We start from the raw sequence: 21,623 nt of genomic DNA, 5'->3' as shown, positions 1-21,623 counted from the left end.
AAACACAAAACTTTTCTGGAAGTTTTACATCCTGTTTCTGCTTAGCATAGCTTGATCTGCAAAATTCCTAATCCATTTTTTTAAGTTCTAGTATGCCCTCGAGTAATGAAAGATCCACCTACGGATGTTATTTTGGGAATAACTCTATGCTCAGTTCTCAGTCACCCATTGGCAGTCATTAGTGCTGATGTTAATGATCATGTTGCAATTATTCATTAACGATGTTAATATTTATTTTGCATAAAAGCCTGAAGGCCTCACATGATGCCCTGAGCATCTTTAGGATTTCAAATTAAACTACGTATTTTTAAAAAATTATCTCTCTCCGGTCAGAGGGAATTCACGGGACCCGGGACCGTGACTGACGTGATTAAATGTTTCATTTCTGAGATCACCCTGAGGAGGAGGGCTGCTCCTGCGGCTGTGCGTCTGTGGGAGCAGAGCACCGAAGGACCCTTGACCACCCTCCTCTACAGCGTACAGCTTCACTGCAGATATCCTGATTTCTGCTGAGGTGAAGAAGAGAAGATTCAGGCTGTTTCTGTTCATACAGAAACACAGTGTGATCCAGATCACAAACGCTGAGGACAGGATAGGTCATCGTGAACCTTCAGTTTGACTTCTGGTGACATAAAGCATCCATTTCTGCTCAGTTTCTGTTGGGTAGCTACTGTTTTTATTTGGCTACATCCCAGCTTTTAGAAAGCTACCCAGTCTTGCTTTGAAGAATTCAAAGGACCATGAAGTCACCACTTCTCCAGGCAAGCTCTTTCCAAGGTCAATGCTCCTGTCCACTAAAACATAGGCTTCATTTCCTATTGAGTTTGGCTTCACGCTAATGACCGGGTTAGGCTAGGTCACTGACCCACATTATAATCTAATTAGTGATGGAGATTTACACCAGCTGAGTACCTGCATCTCAGCTAATAAAGGAGGCTCATGGCAACCTGGGAGATAGCCAGGAGGGGGTTTCTGAGCCTGCAGAGAAATGACAGGAGACTCTGACATTAGAAATGTGGAGGATCCCGAGCAGTGAGGTAAAGTAAGAGATGTTGGTCAAAATGAGGCAGTTTTCTGCGTGACTTTGTACAGATCTGGTGCATTGCTTCACCCAGTGTCCCGCTCAGTTAAAAAAAACAAAACACTGCTGCTGTTAGAGCTGGGTGTGAACATCAGAGATGTCTAAAGCCATGTGAGACAGATCCATAGGCAGCTGGGACACCCATAACTGATTTTACAAGAAGAGTTTTACAAAAGAGAAGATTCAAATTAGATCAAAAAAAAAAAATCCCAATTAAATTTTGCTTTGAGTGAATGAACTTAGCAGGCTCCCTAAGATGCCTAGAGTAACACCACTCTGTTTGTTTGGATTTGAGAATTACGGACGCAGTGAAGCAATCTTTGCTGTGAAATAGCTAAGGCAAATTCCTCCTCATTAATCTTTAGGGGTTTGCTCACTGTTTAAGCTGGTTGTGGAAATCCGCTGTTACGTTATTTAACACACACTCAGCAGAGCAGAAATGTTCCTCGAAGCTATCTAGAGCGTTAGGTACAGAGGACTTCTCTTGCCAAATGTCTATGGTCTCTGATTTAAAAAAAAAATATTCTAACGAGGTAAAGCATTCATAAAGGCATTGGTCCTTGATGTTCCAGGTGTCAAACCTCTCCAGGGCTGACAAAAGCTTGGAATGGAATGGAATAGAAAAGAAACAAGCTTTGTTCTTGTTCCACTGTTATTGCTGCCATTTCTCATCCTCAAGTTAATGGAAACTTCAAGCTTGAGCACAGCAGAAAGTGTAACCAGTTCAGAGGTTTTGTGCCTTTCATGGGACTTGGAAAAGGAAGAGGAAATAAAATGTGCTGTGATTAGTCACAGAATAGAAAGTTGGAGGCCTGGGGCAGCAAGGGAAAGTGAACGTATATACTTGCAGACAAAACCACTCCTATGGACAGAAAGACTTCCTGACTCAATACCCAACGGCGAGAGGTGAAGAATGAATAAGGAGAAGAGCTCTTAACGTAGCTGCCGAGGGTCGCATGAAAATGACCCATCTCTTAGCAGTGGCAACGACTTGAATGTCAGTGAGTAATTAATTGCTCTCTGCATCCCGTTTGCAACTTTTCCTTTTTAGCAGGCTGTTCCTCTATAATGACAATTTTCTCCATAACTTATAAATAACTAATTCCAATTACTTGTGTACCAACTGGTCATTTACTAGGTACTTGCAGTGCCCAGCTCATCCAGTCTATTTCCCATGCCTGCCTTGGGATGGATGAATCACGCTGGGGAAACCTTCTCTCATTTTATACTGTAGAAATTTTTTAATTGAGGGTGTTCCAAGGCAGGTTCCAAACCCCGCAGGATTTGCTTTGTTTTGTTTCCAAATATAGCAGCGGCTTTTAGAGATCACGTCTGCAGTAAAAACAGGAACATGCAGGCCAGGCCCCCAGCTGTAGCTCTGAAACGCCCATTGTGTATGCTGAGCTCAGTGCAAATATTTGGTCTCAACAGGCATTAACCCAACGTGTTTCTCCTAGCCCTCTGCGTGCGGTGCAGCGGTCCTGGCATCACTGCTGGGTGCCGCGGGCATTTTCCTTGACTTTCATGGTTCCTTGATGTTCCTCCTACTTTAGCTTTTTTCACCAGTGATTAAAACATGGCTTTAAAACCATGAGAAAAACCAGATGCCGCCACACAAGCAGATATGACAAAGTGGCAACTAAAAACATCCAGAACTGTTAGGTAGGCTTGAAACATAATTTTTATTGTCTTGCTGGAGAATGAAGCCGCAAAGCAAGAAAGAAATTATTCCCAGTGGACAGTGTGCTTTGCATTGGCAGAAAGAAGATAAACAGCTCAAAGCTCATTAAACTGGGAGACTTCATCGTAATACTGTGCTACCCTCCAACCGTTTTAAAAGTGGTTGCTTGCAGAGAAGTGGCATGGCTGGCAAGCGATGAGCAAGGAGATGAGCTCCAGGCTTTGGGCGAGGAGCGAGCCGGTGTGTCCAGGTGCCGGGGCCAATCCTGCTGCTAGTACTTGGGGCATTTAGGTGGCAGCTTGCAGATGTTCTTGGTGTACTGGGGGCAGTAGGGGACCGGGGGGCAGTAGCGCTGCACGGGGGGGCAGCAGGGCTGCACAGGAGGGCAGTAGCGCTGCACAGGGGGGCAGCAGGGCTGCACGGGAGGGCAGTAGCGTTGCACAGGGGGGCAACAGGGCTGCACGGGAGGGCAGCAGGGCGTCACGTAGGTGTACTTCTGCACAGGCTGCCTCTGGATGGTGTAATGGCAGGAGGGCCCCGAGTCGTGGCAGGAGGAGCGGGATTCGTGGCAGGAGGTTTCATGGCTGTGGCAAGGCCTGCGGGAGCACATCTTTCTGGAGTATCGGCAAAGCTGTCAAGAGCAAGAGATCAACATGGTGAGAGGAGCCCCAGATTCACTTCTTATATTCCCTCCTCTTTTTTTTTAAATAATATTTTTCTTGAGCTCCCCAGTGAACTGCTTCTGTCTTTCTTTTTGCCTGCCTAATCCAGACCAAATGCACCCATGTTCCTGCCTAATCTACAGGGCTTGCTGTGGCAATTGCAGTGTGAAGCTAGGTCTCTGCAAGCCGATGCAATGAGCCCCATGAACCACTCCCAAACCCCATCTCCCTTGTGAAACAGCATGGAGCTTGTCTCATCTGAGGATCCCTCCGTGTGCCCTCGCTGCATCTTTCCTGGTGATCCCCGTCTCTCCGTCTGCTGCTCACCATGCCTGCCTCAGAGCACCTCAAGGGTGCAAGCAGAAGGCATTTAGGTAAGTCCCAGCTCCCAGGAGGTCCATAAAAACCTTTAGTGGAGGTTTCTTCTCTCTCAGCATGAACAGAAATAGTAAAATTGGTCTTACCCTCTTCAGCTACAGGGAGAAGTGTCTGGAAGCAAAGGCAAGCAACTGAGGAGGACTGGGTTGAGCGGTCTTTTATACAGCTCCAAAAGGTTATCTCGGATATGAGACACCTCTTTGCAATGACAATTTAATTATTTCCGCACTCAATCCTGCAGATGTTTGCGCTATCCTATTTTTAGTGTTTCCTCTTTGACGCACTGTATTTTGTCCCGTATGTAATTCCTAATGCATTTCCTATAAGGATTTTGGAAGGCGCTTCTTTCCCATTTCCTGGAGACTGACACTAATCTCATAGGTGTTAATTAGCTTGCCAATGGGCAACCGGGATTGCATCAGTGACAGAAAGGTCTTTATGTTTCAGAAGTGCTGACTCCTGGGATAGGTCTACCGTTTTGTGCAGGTGACAGCTCAGGATTTTAATTTACGTGTTGTTGAATGCCAAGAGGAAATGGGATTATCAGCTGCAACTCATGTGTATGGCATGATGCTGGGAAGGCTGGCATGATGCTGGGAAGGCTGGCATGATGCTGGGAAGGCTGGCATGATCTCTTCAGTTTCCTGGTACGGCAAAAAATAAAATATTTCTGGTTCTTCACATGTTCCTTGACTTGCCAGATGACTTGGCTGACCCCATCAGATTGTTCCACATGTATCAAAAGTTATTTAGTGCTTAAGATCACAGAAAAACCTCTGGGGATGAGCTCTGTACAAGGTATGAGTATGTTAAGTTTTCCCATTCCTTCGTTTATCTTTCTCTTCACTGAGTTCTTACACTTTTTTCACCTGACCTCACCTGCAGAGATGTCTGGAAAGCAAAGGATTCAGAGAAAGGGAGCATTTGAGCTGAAGTTTGAGCAAATATTGGGTTCTATCACTAGTGGAGAAATTACGGGCACTAAAGCCGGATTAAGAATCCCGTTTGACTCAGTCTTTGAAGCATAAGAAAATGAAGTCCGTAAGTCATCGGCTTTGGAAAATGTTACCCATTAGAGTAATTCGCTAACTGCTAACGAGAAGCTTTCTCTAAAGTATGGGTGTCCTACAGCTTTTCTTCAGGCTAGAGGCAATACAATTGTTTGTGGTGAGTTTTGTGTAGCAAGGGAGGATTGCACGAGTTCCTCAGGGCCCTTTTGTGACTCAGTTGTGGGTCCAAAACCAAGAGAGGCTGCAGCCGCCCAGTCGGCGAAGCTGGTGCTTGTGTGACAGTTCTCCCTTCCTCCGTGCTTTGGCCTGGAGCATCACGCCAATGTTCCTCTGAAATCTTTCTACATCCTCAACAGCCTTCCAAAACTGAGGTGTCCTAGGTTACACCCACTCAAAAAATGTTTCTGAATCTTTCAAATTCAGATCCTGCTAAGGAAAACATGATCTCTGAAGAGTTATCATCCATTGCTTGCAGTTCTTTTAGGGGAGTATGTAAGGGAAGCCCAATCTGCAGTGATGAAATGTCATTTTTAGAGCAATGTGGGGGTTGATACTGGCTCGGTTACATTCAGCAGTGTTTGGTATACGAGCTCTCTGTAATGGCATATTGCAGTGTTCAGATCTGTGCCATGCGAGTGCACAAGAGTCTTACATGAGATGGATCTTCTCTGGGCTAACCCATTTCTCTGCTCCAAAGTATACACTAGTGACAAACAACACTGGGATACGAAAAAGCAGTTTGTGACTTCTGTTTTCAGAGGCTCAGAGGTATTAAGATATTTGAAAATATTTATATGCCCAAGTTCTGAAGTTGAGCTTGGAGTAAATTATTGCATGTATTGAGTAAGAATATTAGCAACTCTGAACTACTTTCTCCTCTTTCATTTAATGAGCTATGCTTGTCTCCAAAACAAAAGAGTTTGCATTCAATTGTCTTTGATCTTGTTTTCAAAATGATGGGACAAAAATCTGTGTAGACCAGCTCATCGTCTGGTATAAGCAGGGGAAGCTTTGTTTGCTCAGCCCTTTAGGTTCATGTAGATTCTTGGTAGTTGAGAACTTTTTCATCTACTAATGTGTCTGTTTTCTTCCCAAATGAACGTAGGAATTGTTGTTCTTGGCCACCAACTATTGGAGCACTTTGAGAATATGAGGAAATTTGACAAAGAATCCAGGAAAAAAAAAAAATTGTAAAGGAAAAAGTGAATAAAGAAATTGAAAGACAATACAGGTCTCATGAATTGTAAGATTTATTGTTTCCCACACCCAGATGAGTCTGAAACAGGAGTGCATGGCACAGAAAGATTCTCAACAGTAATTATGCACTGAATAATTAGAAAGGACATTTCCTGAATAATTAGAAAGAATGACACCTTGAATGATAATTAGGGGAACATTTCATCCAGACCAGCGGTGCGGCACATGGCAGAGACCCAGGGATTTCAGTAAGGATGAGACGATCCATGGCCACAGTGTCCAAGGGAGGAGAGAGCTGGTGGGTCCAGGTGCCGGGGCCAATCCTGCTGCTAGTACTTGGGGCATTTAGGTGGCAGCTTGCAGATGTTCTTGGTGTACTGGGGGCAGTAGGGGACCGGGGGGCAGTAGCGCTGCACGGGGGGGCAGCAGGGCTGCACAGGAGGGCAGTAGCGCTGCACAGGGGGGCAGCAGGGCTGCACGGGAGGGCAGTAGCGCTGCACAGGGGGGCAGCAGGGCTGCACGGGAGGGCAGCAGGGCGTCATGTAGGTGTACTTCTGCACAGGCTGCCTCTGGATGGTGTAATGGCAGGAGGGCCCCGAGTCGTGGCAGGAGGAGCGGGATTCATGGCAGGAGGAGCGGGATTCATGGCAGGAGGTTTCATGGCTGTGGCAAGGCCTGCGGGAGCACATCTTTCTGGAGTATTGGCAAAGCTGTAGGGAAGAGAGAGAGAGAGGCCATCAAGCTGGCACGACTGCCCCACTGTGACCTTCTGCATTTTCCTTGGCTCTTTTTCTGTAGTGGTCTGGGAAATTTTGTTTTCCTCTGTTTTGTAATACATGGGATATCTCAACCCTGAAATTGATACTGCCTTGTCTTTTGGGGGATACTCTACAATGGTCCAGCTCTGATGGGAATTTCCCTACCAAGATGCTACTGTTGGCTTTTTAAGGTAAAATTTACTTCCAAAACTGCACTGACTTCTCTGAGAGATCTCTTCCTCCATCAGGAGCTAGTTTGGGAATGAATTCTTTGCTGGGTCCCAAAGACTCTCTCTTTGGAGATCTGGTCCTTCAATTACTCCTATTTTTCTGTCATCCCATCTGCTGTGAGTAAACCACGAGCACCCTTTGCGTAGCTTACATGTTTAGGCACCCAGTCACTAAAAATAAGAAATTTCTAGGACAAAGGCAAGGTCTAAACACAGAACTAGCCAGCTAGAATCCCTGTGTGAGCTTCTGCTGCTCAATAGTCGATAAATCAATATAATCCAACTTACCCTGTGTTGGAGCAAGCAAGTGGAAGAGCACTGAGAGCTGATGCTGAATGAAGAAGGAACAGGGGATGGCGAACTTTTATACCTTCCAAAGGGTTGTCCGAGGAATTATGCATCTCTTGGCAATGCTGACAATTAAGTAGTCACGTTCATATTTATCTTCTGTGACTAGTTTTTAGCATTTCCGATTTGACAAGTCAGGAAAAACAATTATGACTTTTTCCTTAACGTGTTAATAGGCAATGAATTTCCCAATCTGCTTTATAAGGGAATTTTGAAGGCAGTTGCATATTTACATATTAAAAATGAACCTAACCCTAGAGTTATTAAGTGATTTGTCATTGGGCAACCAGTATTGCATCAACATACAATTCAAAAGTGTTGACTCCTAGCCTGCCTGCTGCCCCTTGGTCTGCATGGAAGACTCACATTTTGATTGATATGTTTTTTTCGTGACACAAGGGACTGTAATTAACAGCCACAGCTCACATGGACTCTACTTAGAGGGAAGTCCTGTTGAGTAGCTCAAACGCACCTGACGCCTCAACACCGGAGATGACGTTAGAAAGACGTCCCCAATTCCATTTTTTTTCATTCTGTTTGTGAGTCCACCAGCCATCAGCTGTTTTTTCCTTGTGCCACAATATTATCCTGTTCACATTCCTCCTAGAAGAGGATTTCAAATCGTGAGTAGGAAGGATTTGGGCTGGGAAGCGACCAAAATTGGCATCCTGTTTTCAGATCCCAATTTGTTTCAGGCTCTCGTCTTTCCTACTTAAGCAGTTTTGTAATTTTTACTCATTGCAGTGTTTTGCTATTTACTAGGAAGTTTCTCTCACAGTGGCCCAAGACTTTACTTTAGGACACCGAAACCGGTAATTGTTCCTTTCCTGTGACTTTTATCCAGGCGGGTGCTGCAGGAACTCCTCGGGAGCATCCCATGGGTCAGTCCTGATGCAACTAGAACAAGTTGCTGAAAGGTGCTTACCGAGTTCAGAAGGGAGCAGCTATCCCTATTGAGATGGTCTTCATAACTTTCAGGGTTTATTTTCATGTCAAATTTGGGAAAAAAGATTTGCTACTCTGCCAACAGTTTTGTGAGATGCTAATTCATTCTGAATTTGCAAATACATCCCAAGAAAGCATGGTTTCATGTTCTGGTTGGGGTACTTTTTATTTATTTTATAAATCTCACCTGCAGTCTTCTGAAAAGCATTGTGAGTTATAAGTAATGTAGAAATGGTTCATCGAGGTTGATAAAGTGGTATTTTTGGGGAAGACCCTTGTGTCAATTCTCTATCATGCAGGGTGCATTCATCTCACCCTTTTCTAGATGCTCAGAGTTAATAATTTAAGCTGAAGCTAGGCGAGCTCTTTGTGAAACCAGTGCAGAGAAACAGGCACTGGCAGAAGGAAGCAAGCGATCCTGTTCTAGAATAGATGTCTCAGCTAGATGGGCTGGTGACTGGGGAGATAAGGATAGTCTTAGGTTGTAAAAAGTAGAGAGAGATTTAGCATTTATTTTTAAGTGTGTGCAATTTTCATTGAAAACAGTAACTTGAAGCTCAGTGAAAGAAGGAGGGTTAGAGGAGACCTCTAGGTGCCAGTCTCTTCTCCCCAGTAACAAGTGATAGGACGAGAGGAAACTGCCTCAAGCTGCACCAGGGGAAGTTTAGGTTGGATATTAGAAAAAACTTCTTCACCGAAAGGGCTGTCAGGCATTGGAACAGGCTGCCCAGGGAAGTGGTTGAGTCTCCATCCCTGGAGGTATTTAAAAGAAGGGTAGACGTGGTGCTCGAGGACATGGTTTAGTGGTGGACTTGGCAGTTAACGGTTGGACTCAATGATCTTAAGGGTCTTTTCCAACTTTAACGATTCTGTGATTCTATGATTCTATTTGTGTTTATTAGACACCTCAAAATATTTGTAATTCTGAGTCAGAGCGACGAATGAAGAATGAGGTGCTGCTGAAGCAGGGAACTGAGACAGACAGTCCTAGGCTAAATAGGGAACAGATGAGCTCCCTGTATGCTGTCCATTAATGCATTCCTCTGCCACAGAAATGCATCTGGAATGAGTGGCTTTCATTCATTTTGAAACTTTGGGATGTGAGCATTTTGTGACAAGTTTGAGAAGAAAAGAATGAGAAGCGCTGACTAAGTCAGAGGTAAAGATAATTCTCAAGCAAAGAGGTCAAAGAATGAACAAATCATAAACTTTTTCTATTTTTGGAAATGAAATTTTATTGTCTCATCTGCATGTTTTGGAAGTTCACACAAATCATTCCCAGTCTTTTGGAAAAGACCATAAGCTGGGTCTTGTATGCTAAATAAATTAAACCAGATCTGATTTACATTTTGAAGAAAATTCTAATCATAGATGAGGTACTCGAGGATTCACCCAAACCAAACAGGGGAAAAGAGAACCAGAGATTCAAGCTTTAGGCATTGAGAGCATCCAAGGGAGGAGTGAGCCAGTGGGTCCAGGTGCCGGGGCCGGATCCTGCTGCTAGTACTTGGGGCACGGTGGTGGCAGCTTGCAGATGTTCTTGGTGTACTGGGGACAGTAGGGGACCGGGGGGCAGTAGCGCTGCACAGGGGGGCAGCAGGGCTGCACGGGAGGGCAGTAGCGCTGCACAGGGGGGCAGCAGGGCTGCACGGGAGGGCAGCAGGGCGTCACGTAGGTGTACTTCTGCACAGGCTGCCTCTGGATGGTGTAATGGCAGGAGGGCCCCGACTCGTGGCAGGAGGAGTGGGATTCGTGGCAGGAGGTTTCATGGCTGTGGCAAGGCCTGCGGGAGCACATCTTTCTGGAGTATCGGCAAAGCTGTAGGGAAGAGAGAAACGGTCATGCTAGTACAGTGGCCCCAATGTACATGAGCATACCTGCATTCTCTAATTTGCTCTGAAATTCCCTGTTTTCTTCCTAATCTCTAGTTCTTCAAGGATAAGAAAGCGATTTCAATGCTGATTAGGTATTGGGAGATGATTTATATCCCCCACTAAAAATATGACCTTTTATGGATGCAATATGCTTTTCAGAGAAAAATTACACAAAACATCCATTGCCCATATCAACCCCAGACCCTCCAGTGTGTCATACTCGAAAACTTTGAAGCCTCTTTCCCATAAAGTCCTCTGACTCTCCTCTCTCTATATTTTCCAGTCTTTCTGTTGTTTTGGTTCAGCTTGAGCGTTTGCCTGCTAAGCCTATATCCCACTTGTCATTTGCGTTAATAGAACAGCTCTTGTGGGTAACAAGAACTTGGCATGACGGAGGTCCAGAGGTGAGGAGTGAATATCGTACTCCAACTCTACCAAAGCTTGTATGAAAGCAGCTGGTTTCATAAAGAAACTCAAGAGAAATAGAAAAACTGGACTTACCCCTTCAGCAACAGGAATGAAAGTGTGTAGGAGCAGAGAAGCGAATGAAGGAAACGGGGATGAGAGACCTTTTATACTCTTCCAAAGGTTTATCTGGGACATGAGACATTTCTTGGCAAGTGTAACCTAATTACATATCCCAGCCCATTTCTATCCGCTGTATTCAGCTTCCGACATTTACCCTTTGATGCACTGTGCTTTTAGCATTGTAATTGTCCCATAAGTTATTAATAGCACTTTAATTCCTTTGCCTCGCTATGAAAGAGATCGGAAAGTATTTCACGCAAAGTGACGCCAATACCAAAGAAACTAATGGATCTGGTCATGGACAACAAGTATCAAGCGGAAGAGATGTTTGTAATTCAGAAGTACCGATTCCTCAAGCTGTGCTGGGATGTCACATGGACCAAGAGCTAAATGTGATCACACCTCCATGTGAACAAAAAGCGATTACTAACGTTAACTCATGCGGGTTATTTTTAGGGCAGGAATAGTCTAGCTGAATTACTCAATGGTACCGGATATTTTAATGAGACATTCGACATTAGCCCAAAGATGTTCTTCATTGGTAATTTCAACCTGTCTGCATGGTGTGTCCTCTCAAGGTTTTCTTTCATTCTTGCTATAGATGCTGTTTTATTCTAATTCTGTGATATGGTTTTGATGACAGTGATATCAAATCCCAGAGCAGAATGGTTTGAGGTGAACCCACCAGCCTAAGTCCTGCTCACAGTCCCAGAGGTGTAGTTATTTTCTGTTCCTATTTTCCTCTGTCCTCCTTTAATGTACTTCTATTTTTTTTCCCAACATTTTAAATAAAACTGGTCTTTAGTTTACTCTCTGGAAATTTTTAGCAGTTGAGGTTGTGAGAAGGTGGGCCATGTGCCTGCCTCCGGAGTAAGGTTTAAGATCTTTAATTTCACAATAATATGATATTTGGACTATTAGCTGAGACAGAGTGCTAGTATTGCTGTCCTGCTTTCAGTACTCAGCCACGGCATCTCTGGAGCTCTTACAGAAATATGCATTAGACAGGGCTGTAGCTCAAGAAAAAATAAACAAAAGAACGTAATGTGGTGGAGGTAGATGCTTCTGAGCCTGGATTTTCCCGTGAATCACAGACGAATTTCTGTCTTCCTTTCCGTGTCTACGTACAGGTCATGCCCATCTAACCCAGCAATTACGTTTTCTTGTCCCATAAAAGGCAAGAATGTGTCAGCAGCGGGATGACATTGTGGATCAGACGTCAGGCAGAATTGATTTTGGGTGATGCTCTACTGACTCACGGGGATCCCTCAAACAGGTCCATTCACAGCTGTGCTTCAGTATCACAATGTACGGAACGAACGTATAAATACTTTGCTGCGAAGTTTTATTTAGGCCGTAGTTAGGCAGCGCCTTTAGAAATCTTTGATCATGTATGGGAGTACATCTGCTGTCATATAAAAGAGAGAAGGTGGGAAAAATAAAAAAAGTGCATCAGGTGCAAATATTAGGAACCAAGGGCAGCAAAAAAACCCGACTGTGTTCAGGGGAGAGCAAAGCCCCCATTCTCCAGGGGTGTCTCACTGCTGAAGCCTCCCGCTCTATAAAGTTCCCCTGTTTCTGGCCATTCCCTTCAGTTTGACTTTACTTCTCCTGTCGCTCCCCTGTTGTTGACTAAGGTATGTGATTTGGCTGATGATCTGGAACATTTATGGAAACTTATTTGTAGACTGTAGCTTTGTGTTTACCCACTTGACTTGGCCCTGCCTAAAACCAAACTGCTTGTTTATTGTAAATAATGCAAGAGACAGCTGCTTTCTATGGAATGTTTCTTGTATTTCATTGATAAATGATATCTAATTATTGAAAATAACAACAAAAATCAGATTTTTTGAATAAATATCTCACTTGCAGGAAAAATATTACAGTATCTAATATGTCATCCAGAAGATATCTTATACATGGTGATAAAACAGGGCTGTGTGTGGAAAGTCCAAATTTGCTGTAGCTAAGTCCTCTATTTCTGGTTGGCCCTGCTTATGTTGAAGTGCAGTAGATAAAAAAAATTGCATAAAAAGATATTGTCTTGCTTCCATCACTGAGCTACCTTTTCTTTAGGCGTACTCCATGGCCCGAAATGGCGTGCTCTTCTGGAAGGGAATCCTTCTTCAACTTGAACTCAACCTGGTATGACCCGGCAGGTTCCTGGTTGGACACCCGGCGCACACCCCTCCTCTACGCCTACAGCCCCAGCTGTGCCCGTGGCAGAGACTCATGCCGGGGTGGCCACGACTATCGACACCACGGCTACCACTGCTCAGTCTGCTCTGAGCCGGCACCGTGCCAGGGAAGCAGGTCTTTTCCCTGTGCCAGGGAGCTGGTGAGCAGCTACGAGGCGTGTGGGGCATGCCATAGCTATGAGGTATGCTCGGAGGGGTGTTACGGGGGACGCTACAATTAATGTGAGACCAGGTTGTGTGGGGCCCTCACCCTGGTGTGGTCCGGGACTCTCATGTTGCAGCATCGCTGTATGCAACCACAACGGTACAGCCAGAAGCGCTGTATAGGAGCCCAACACTTGCCCAACACTTGTTTAGTGCTGAGAAACGTGGTCTGCCTGAGGGCCCCCTTGCCTCTCGCTTTTCTAATGTTTCCCTTGGGTTTATCATGCTTTTTGCGGTCTGTTTCTTGCCCGCTCTTCTGCTGACTTGATTGAGGCACTGTCCAGAAAATGTCCTCTGCAGAGGTTGTCCTCAGCACTGGCATCATTGCTGCTGTGGCCTTCGTGGCAGGGGGAAGGTGGGGACAATTTCCTGCTGAATTTATGCAATCCACTTTCCTGCTTCACTTCCCAGATGTGTGTGCTGAGATAACAAAACTCTGGCTAAGGAGAGATTTGCTGTCTCTGTTCCTCATGCTCTTCCTAAGTCTCTCCTTAAATGAATGACACAACCTGCAGCGCTTCAGCTTAACTGGGAGCCAGAGCGTAGGTGAAAACTTGGAATGCTTAGAAAGAATTAAGATAGGAGATTTTATCTCCCTTTCCTGCAAACGCTTTCAGTCAGACTCAAACCCAGCCCAAAGCCTCCAGTCTGGCTTAGTTTCATCCTCCCATTTGGCACAGGATGGGTTTGGCACTGGCAGAGGGGTACCTGGGTGTCTGGGGGGACAGGGACCATCGGTGGCACCATGCAACACCTTCGTGCACAGTCAGAGCTGCATGTCTCTGACCCTGACGTTCATTCCTTGCACCTGCAATCATGTATCTTGCATATGGGAATGATGCTCCTCATTATTTTAATTAACAGTAATAATAAAACAAGTGCTAATAATAAGTTTCTTGTTCCTTTCAAAGGTTCAGTGCAAACCCTTTGCTAATTAAATATCTAGCGCATTACACACAATACTGCTCTCATCCCACAGAGGCACAAATTCCTGCAGCAATCTGCCTCTGTGCTGGTGGACACTGGAGGAGAACCTGGGGATGAATCTAGTGCAATGGGAAATCCAGCTGCTGATTTTTAGGGCCATCTGTCCGTTTGATATTCCTTTTTTCTATATCTACAAGAGAAGCCCAGAACTTTTATGACTTCTGCTGCAAAAAGTTAGCTTAAACCTTGGTAGGAACTGGGAACATTTTTTTCTTTTGCAATCTTTCTCTTGTTTTCCAGACATGGATGGTGTTTACAGGACTAGAGTTCACAGTGGGAGTCAATGCTGCAGTGCATGGCCTGACTTAAACCCAGTTTTATTTTGCATCAGCCAGTGTTTCATCTAGGCAATATGGATTCTTGCGGGGATTTTCAAAGAAGGTAGAGTTACCTTGCACAAAATATCTATCTAACCCCATATTCTCCATTTAGAACAGGTCAGAAGGAAGATTAAGTATAACATAGTCCTTCCTCTGCTTATACCCTCTTGTTTATGGTGATCAGTGATTTTCAGACTTCCTAGACAGAGTCTGCTTTTGTGCTCACCAGCCATGTACGAATTACAAAGCCGAAGCTTTGCTTTTAGCTCCTTCAAAATGTGCCTGTAAGGGTCTGAGGCTCAGGGCCAGCTGTCGCAGAGCCAAGGGCTGGGATTAACGAGAGATGCTGATCTGCACCTTCAACTCCAGACAGCTTTTCCAAACCCAGCATCTGGATTTATCAGGCAGACGCGCAAGGTGTGGGGACTGGAGAGCTGAGCTTTGACTCATCGCTGCCGCTGAAGTGCAATGGGAAGGGGGGGAAGCTGTGAAAAGCAGCTCTCGTTACTAAAGGTGGGCTTGGGAATGATGCTAAAGGTAAGGAGGAGGGTAATGGTAGAAAAACACCAGGACACCAGCACGTTTTGTGAGCTTTAGGTTTTAATATCACATCTTTGCTACTGGAGACAGAAGCAGGAAATTAACGGATTCAAATTCTTGCGCGCGCGAGGGCAAATCACATTTCTGCCATGCTAATGCCACTTTGCGTTATCAGGAGCAGGGAGAGGTAATACGTGCTGGGGGGAAGGGGCAGGACCTGCCCAAGCTCAGGGCTGCATCTTGCGGAGGAGAGGGGAGAGGCGCAGCCCCGCGGTGTGCGCTGACTGTTGGCTCATCCTCGCCCCTTCACTTCTGCTGCTGCGGGGGCCACTGCACCGGCTGCTTGATCTGCTGCTGCTGCTGGCAGGGAGCGGGGGCCACCGGCACCTGCCCGGGCACGGTGACCACGGGGCACTGGGGAGGGAGGACCACCACCGGCGTCACATCCTGCACGGCGCTCACTTCGTGGCAGATGACCTCCTCGGAGCCATGGCAGGACCTCTCGCTGTCGTGGCAGGAGGAGCCTCCGCTGTGGCAGGAGGAGCTCTCGGTGCTGTGGCAGCCTCTGTCTCCACGGGAGCACATTTTTCAGTTGGTGTGGTGAACCCTGGGAAGGAGAGACCTTTGTTGTTAGATGCTTGAAGGGCAGCATGCTTTCCCCACTCTGCTTTGGGTTCAGATTTCCTTGATGTATTTATGAGCCTGCCTGGGCTCGGCAGGATTTGCCTGTCTGCCTGTCCCATTTCCCCAGCTTGGGGCTTTGTTCCCGCGGTGCTGGATCAGCCCGCACCATCTGAATGCCCTCATGAGCCCCCCAGCAGCCCTGATCTCCATTTCTGCTGGGCTCTGTGAGCCGTTTCCCTGCTCTCGCTTGCTGCACCCCACGAGCACTCATGCAGGTCACCCTGGGATTATCTCAGGGCTGTGTAACAGAGGAGCAGATGTGCTGTGGGCTGCCAGTTTATGCTGTACCGGCAAGAGGCATCTTGGCAAGGGTCTGAAAAACTTGCAGCCTAGAGGGGCCCTGGCACAGCCGGTGAATTTACAGCCACAGTGGTGTTATTAGAGACCCAGCAAAATACACTTTCAAAGCCAGTTGCTCAAAATGAAGAGACTCCTGTGCCTTCCTCCCTCCTCATGTCCTCTGCTCCCTTGGTGCCCTGCGGACCCTTGGCTGGCCAGTGCCCAATTTTCTGAGGCATGAGGAAAATCCTATGTGCACATCTAAACCTCCTTCTGAGGAGAGCTGAGATTTCAAGAAGGCAGAAGGCATCCAGGATGGGGCCAGCTGAGCTGAAGGCTCTTCATGCTACTCCTTCCTCTCATAGTTTAAATCTGCCTTCTCAAATCTTTCTTAAATCTGCCTTCTCAAATCTTTCTTAAATCTGCCTTCTCAAATCTTTCCTAAATTTCTTCAACAACAGCTTAATCCTTTCAGCTCCTGAAGATTTACATTTTCCAAAGGAGCTTAGTAAAGCAGTCAGGCTCATAACTGCAATTAAAATTCCCAGCTTAAACCCAAGGTTTCTTGTGAAACATCAGCCTGCTGTCCCCCATTCATTCCCAAATCCCATTCTTTACTTTTTTATTTCCCGTTTCTCCTTTGGAGTCTAGGAAACCTGAGCACTGAAGTAATCCAAATATATCTACATGTGATAAGAGCAATAAATTTTGCTTCTTAGCATAGGCAGTCTTGAGATCAATTTTGATAGTGCAAAATTGCCCTAGCCACCAAGGCAAGAACTTGGCTCTCAATAATCCCAGCACCTGCAGACAGACCTGTCTTTGTAAGAGCATAGTTCAGCTCGGTTCCGAAAATGTTCATAGGAATGAAATGTTAGCGGTGTAGTAGCAACTTACCTTGGCTATGAAGGCTCTGAAGAAGGAGCGGAGCTGAGTGAATGAGGTGCTCTCCCATCCGAGAACTTTTATATGGTTCCTAACTCTCTTCCTGAAAATGCAATAAACCCCTGGGGAAAAATGACCAATGTATTTACAAAACAGCCACACCTCTAATTATCCACCACCTTCAAAAGCTTATTCAACCCGATTTCTTTGATTGACTTGTCATACAGTAGATTGTCTTCCTTGTGTTACACAGCTTTAATTGCCACCCTGCCCCTGCAGGTTGTAATGCACGAAGAGTGAAAACCGTGTGGGTGGCTTGACTGTCTCACCGTCATGCCAGGATGAGTTTTATATTGCAAAATGGATGGCAAAGGTGGTGCTTTTTTGCATTTCTATTCTGCTGAAACCTCTCACCCAAGTCTGGCAGGGACGAGAGGTCACGATGCCCGGTCACCTCTAACTGCTCTTGGCAGGACCAGGGTCTTGCGCAGTGGGCAAGAGCCACCACTTTCAGGTCTGCGCCATAAAAATTGGCAAGTTTTTAGAAAGTCCTCATCACGTGTCCTCTGAAAGCATCTTTAAAGTTGTCTTCACTCTGTAAGACACCTGCAGGTGCCAGAAGCCTAGCAGCCCCTCTCGATCTCCTCTCTCTGACTGTGTCATTTCCCAGAGCAATAAAACCAGGATAATGAAACCTGTGGCCACTGTGGCAGGCTCCGAGGGCTACAACTGGAAAGTGACCTGACAAAGCCAGGTAGCCGTATAGGCCACTTTTGGAAGTGTTGGCTTATACCCGTGAATACCCCAAAAATGTAGTGCGATTTCTCTACCCATGTCCGTCTACTTCATGTCTGATGTTATAGTCATTTCACTGATATTGGCATAGTTACCACTAATTTTAATTGCTGACATTTTTCCTGGCCAATACCAAAAAGCCCTGAATAGAATTGCTCTTTTAAAATGTCTGTTTTTCTAATATTTTAATTTTTTTTTTGTCTGTCTCTGAAGCAGCCGTTGTCCGTGATGGGAAATGCGTGCCTACAGAAGCCGCTTGGGCAAACCTTGCATTCATGAGTAAGCAGTGAGTAAAGCGCTAGCTCAGAGACCACGTACCCAAGCTCACCACGCATCTTGAGCTCACCCAGCTCTTCCTTGGGGCGGGACAGGTGCACCCTGGGTGCAAAGCAGCGGACTGCTGCAAGCCTGGGGCACTTGCCTGGCCCTGGTGCAATCAGCTGTGCAACCATGGCTTTGCAATAGCCCCGGTTTCTCCTTTTCCCTCCCATTAGCAGTTTGACCGTGCAACCTCAGCAGGGCTCGCTCTGTGTTTTTACTCATTTTGCATCTTAGCTCCCTCTGCAAACATGGGAGTCACAATGTTTTGTTGGGCAGAGATCGACTGAACATCTGAAGCAGAGGGGTGGCTCCCACTTGCTATCTCTAAAACAATTTCTTTAGTTTCTATCCAGAGGCGCCAGTTAGTGACTTTCATCAAGAAGCCAGATTTGTGTTTACCGTTCAGCCTGCCTGTTTACAAACAGCCGAAGCAGAGGGGCTACGGCTTTTGCAAGCACTGACACGCTCACGGATGAGAGTCCTGCATTATCACTGTTGTCAGCCATGAAGGATGACTCGCTCCTCCCCCGTTGCGCAACGGGTGGGGAGGAAATCTGCATGTGCCAGTGCGCATGTACGCGCCCATGTGTAAAACCCAGCCTCCGCCTGCTCCCAGCCTCGTGCTGGAGGTGAGCTGCAGCCGCTCCAGGGTGCAGAGAAAGGCAGTGGGATGCAGCCCCAGGTCCTCGTGTTCAAGCTCTGGATGCAAGAGCATCCTCCTTCTCCCCTGGGTCTATGATACTCTTATATCATCTAGCTCGGTTAACATCTAAGCTTGTGGAGTGCTTTTTGATACAAGCCTCAAAGAACCAGCCAGGTGGGACAGTGAATAAGAAATGTACTTTTAAAGTGCTTTCTATTTTCTTTTTTTTTGGGGGGGACTGAAATTTTGGGATGGTTTTTGGTCAGTTAGTTGAATAGACAAGAAGTTTTTGAATACTCCAGACACTGATTGGTTTTCTGGAAGTCTCTTGGAAGTTGTTTGAGCTTTCTGAGTTCTTTTGCTACCTTTGATGCTATCAGATGAAGTAGGGAAAATAACAGAAATCAATAATGAAGTGGTAGATTTTAGAAATATAAGTTGATGCAAATGAATGATAACACTGTCTAATTTTAGAATGGAATTTAATATGGCTGGCAACAAAACCTTATGCAATGTTCCCTGCACCACAGTCTTACAACATTTTACAGCGTGAAAGATACCCGTTGTGGCACCGAACACGGGGCTAGAGCTCAGAGGATTTTGGTTTTTGTAAGCTGTGGTGTTTTACAAACATCAGGGCAAAGTTTTCTGGATTTTTATTGAGCTGAAAGGGTCAAAATCCCCACAGGGGGGTGAAAGCAGCAATAGTAAAAAATATTTTACAATGTAATTCTATGCCCTTTTGTCTCCTTTTAAACGGGCACAGATCTGTGGTCATTACCAATATTTGGAGGAGTCAAAAAAACCCAGAGAATAGTCCCAAAACACTAAACGTTTGGCAAATACCACGTAACAACCGGCACTGGAAGTTCAATCCTCCCCCATGCTGTCCCATCAGCCCAGCACAGAGGAACCATCTTCTCCCTGTGCCTAATTTAGGGCCTGATCCTATCAAAAAATGTCATGAAGCAGGTTACTGCAAAGAAGTGAACGAGCTTGTTCGAGTTGCCTCATGCTACTGGTGCAAGCATCAGGTTTACGTGCTCTGGCTTACAACATCACCTGCAATCTCTCTGGGACAGGAGCCTGGCGTGTAATTGTTTCCAAATAAACAACCTTGCACTCCCAAGGTCACGCTGTAAATAATAATCTGTCGGAAATCACCTGGGAGTTTTGCATATCTCCTTAACGTAGCTCGCAGAGTCTGGCCTGCGTACCCATGCAGAGGGTCTCGGCAGGGCACAGCGTTTCCATTTGATGGGAACAGCATGGGGGAAGTTCTGATTTCAGCAAGAGCAAAATTAAGAACCTTCTCTTGCTGTTGAAAACGATGTATTTTAATTCTACTAAAATAGATATTACATTTGAGTATAGCTGTAAAATATATATAAAAAATGGTGAAAGATAAATCTTGTGTTGTGAAGTAGACTCCTTGGCTATCTATCTGTATTTTGAGTGAAGGATCCAGAGACTAAAGAAATCATTCAGATACTGGAATTTCCCGTAGACTATGAAGTTTTATTTTCCAACCCATGAGCAAAAGGAGATGGAGAGAAGAATCTTTTCCCGTCACCAAAGCACAAATCACTTTTCCCAGCAGTGCTTGCAGCAACGTTGCTAGCACAGCCCAATGCAAGGAATGCAAAGCTCCCTGACCGTAATGACACCGTTGGGGAAAAGCCGCATTGTGGCACATCCAGGGCACTTTTGCTTGAGCAGGGGTGGCTGCTGGGTCAGTCACTTCTTCTGGCTGGGGGGCCAGTGGCTGGTCTGCTTGCTCTGGTTGGCCTCGATGTTGGGAACGACCACGGGACATTTCTGCTGCGTGGCCTGGGAGGATCCACCGCCTCCACAGCTGAGCTCTGGGCCTGAGCATCCCCCAATGCCATAGCCCAATCCTCCGCTATAGTACCCTGATCCACCGCTGCCCCCACTTGTTAAGACCATTTCTCTCGGTGATGCATCGTATCCGTATCCTGAGCCTCTTCCCGCAGTGATGCCCAAATTCCCACTGTGGCAGCTGGATCCTCCACCACCCCCTGAGATGCCAGGGATGTTCTCGCCTGAGTCCTCACTGCTGCACCCTGTTCCCCTTCCAGTGCCGTAGACTGAGACTGTTCCCCTTGCAGTGCCCCAGCCAGACATCCCCTCTCTGTCATCGCCGGTTATTACAACAGATCCATCACCGCCACATCTGTACCACCCTGCAGCGTCGTAGGTGGATGATGCTGGCATGGGCTGGCAGGACGAAGCTCCCCGGTTGTAGATGACTGAGCCTTCTCCACCACAGAAGAAGGAGCCGTGTCCCTGGAGGCTCGACAAGCCCCCGCTGCTGCTGTAGCCTCCTCTGTGGTGCGAGATCTCATTGTTGTAGCCCCTGTTCCGGTGGGCACATCTCCCTCGGAGATAGCGATAAATCTGAAAGAGGAAAAAAACCCTAAAACCTGCACTGTTTTGCTTAATTTTTGCACCATGGGAGGTGGGGTGGCTGCAGGTGGTGTGGTCAGAAATGCAATGCCAGGCTTCAAAACAGGGCACTGCACAGCTGTTCTTCAAATGCAAGAGTATTTTGACTCTTACTGGGATAGCTTTTCTCTTTCTTATCTCCAGAGTGTATTTCCAGAGAATCAAAATCTGAAATATATTCTTTTAACATCTAATAACTGCCAAGGTTTTCCCCACTCATCTTCATGACCATCACCACAGAGCTGTAAAAATAGCAAGGATTATCTTTGCTTCTGTTTTTAAACTGCTGCAAGAGCGGTGGATCAAAATTTCCATGCAAGACGACACTGCTGGCTGTATCATTGCCATCATTGCGTAGCATCCCCAAAGGTCTTTTACATAAGGGAATCGGCACAGCCATAGAGGTATATAACCATTATGAGTACGGCATAGACTTGTTATTAAATAATATAAAAAATGTGTCCCACACGTTGCAAAGATGTTCAAAACTGCAAAGACTATGCAGTCACCACGTCCTGGTCCCACTACAGACTCATCCGGGTTTTTAGCATGCTCAGTCTTACGGCTCCCAGTCTGGTGACCTGACTTTACCTTGCTTCCTAGTGATCT

At 46.1% G+C, this 21,623-nt stretch overlaps 2 protein-coding genes across 2 annotated transcripts; both read right to left on the bottom strand.

The window, feature by feature from the left end:
* Positions 1-3,033: 3,033 nt before the first annotated feature.
* Positions 3,034-10,087, bottom strand: LOC309600420 (uncharacterized protein; the record flags this gene model as incomplete). Its single annotated transcript, XM_082332758.1, has 4 exons — positions 3,034-3,376; positions 6,346-6,719; positions 8,478-8,487; positions 9,798-10,087. 4 exons carry the CDS (start codon positions 10,085-10,087, stop codon positions 3,034-3,036), a joined length of 1,017 nt encoding a protein of 338 aa, XP_082188884.1.
* Positions 10,088-15,247: 5,160 nt separating this feature from the next.
* LOC309600451 (uncharacterized protein) lies at positions 15,248-15,526 on the bottom strand (the record flags this gene model as incomplete). The annotated part of the gene is made up of 1 exon (XM_082332793.1): positions 15,248-15,526. One exon carries the CDS (start codon positions 15,524-15,526, stop codon positions 15,248-15,250), a length of 279 nt encoding a protein of 92 aa, XP_082188919.1.
* Between the last annotated feature and the right edge of the window lie 6,097 nt (positions 15,527-21,623).

The sequence above is a fragment of the Platalea leucorodia genome, assembly GCF_965183815.1.
Source record: "Platalea leucorodia genome assembly, chromosome: 24".
Lineage (NCBI taxonomy): Eukaryota > Metazoa > Chordata > Aves > Pelecaniformes > Threskiornithidae > Platalea > Platalea leucorodia.
The sequence above is the reverse complement of the archived record's forward strand: the minus strand, read 5'-3'. Positions and strand labels throughout refer to the sequence as shown.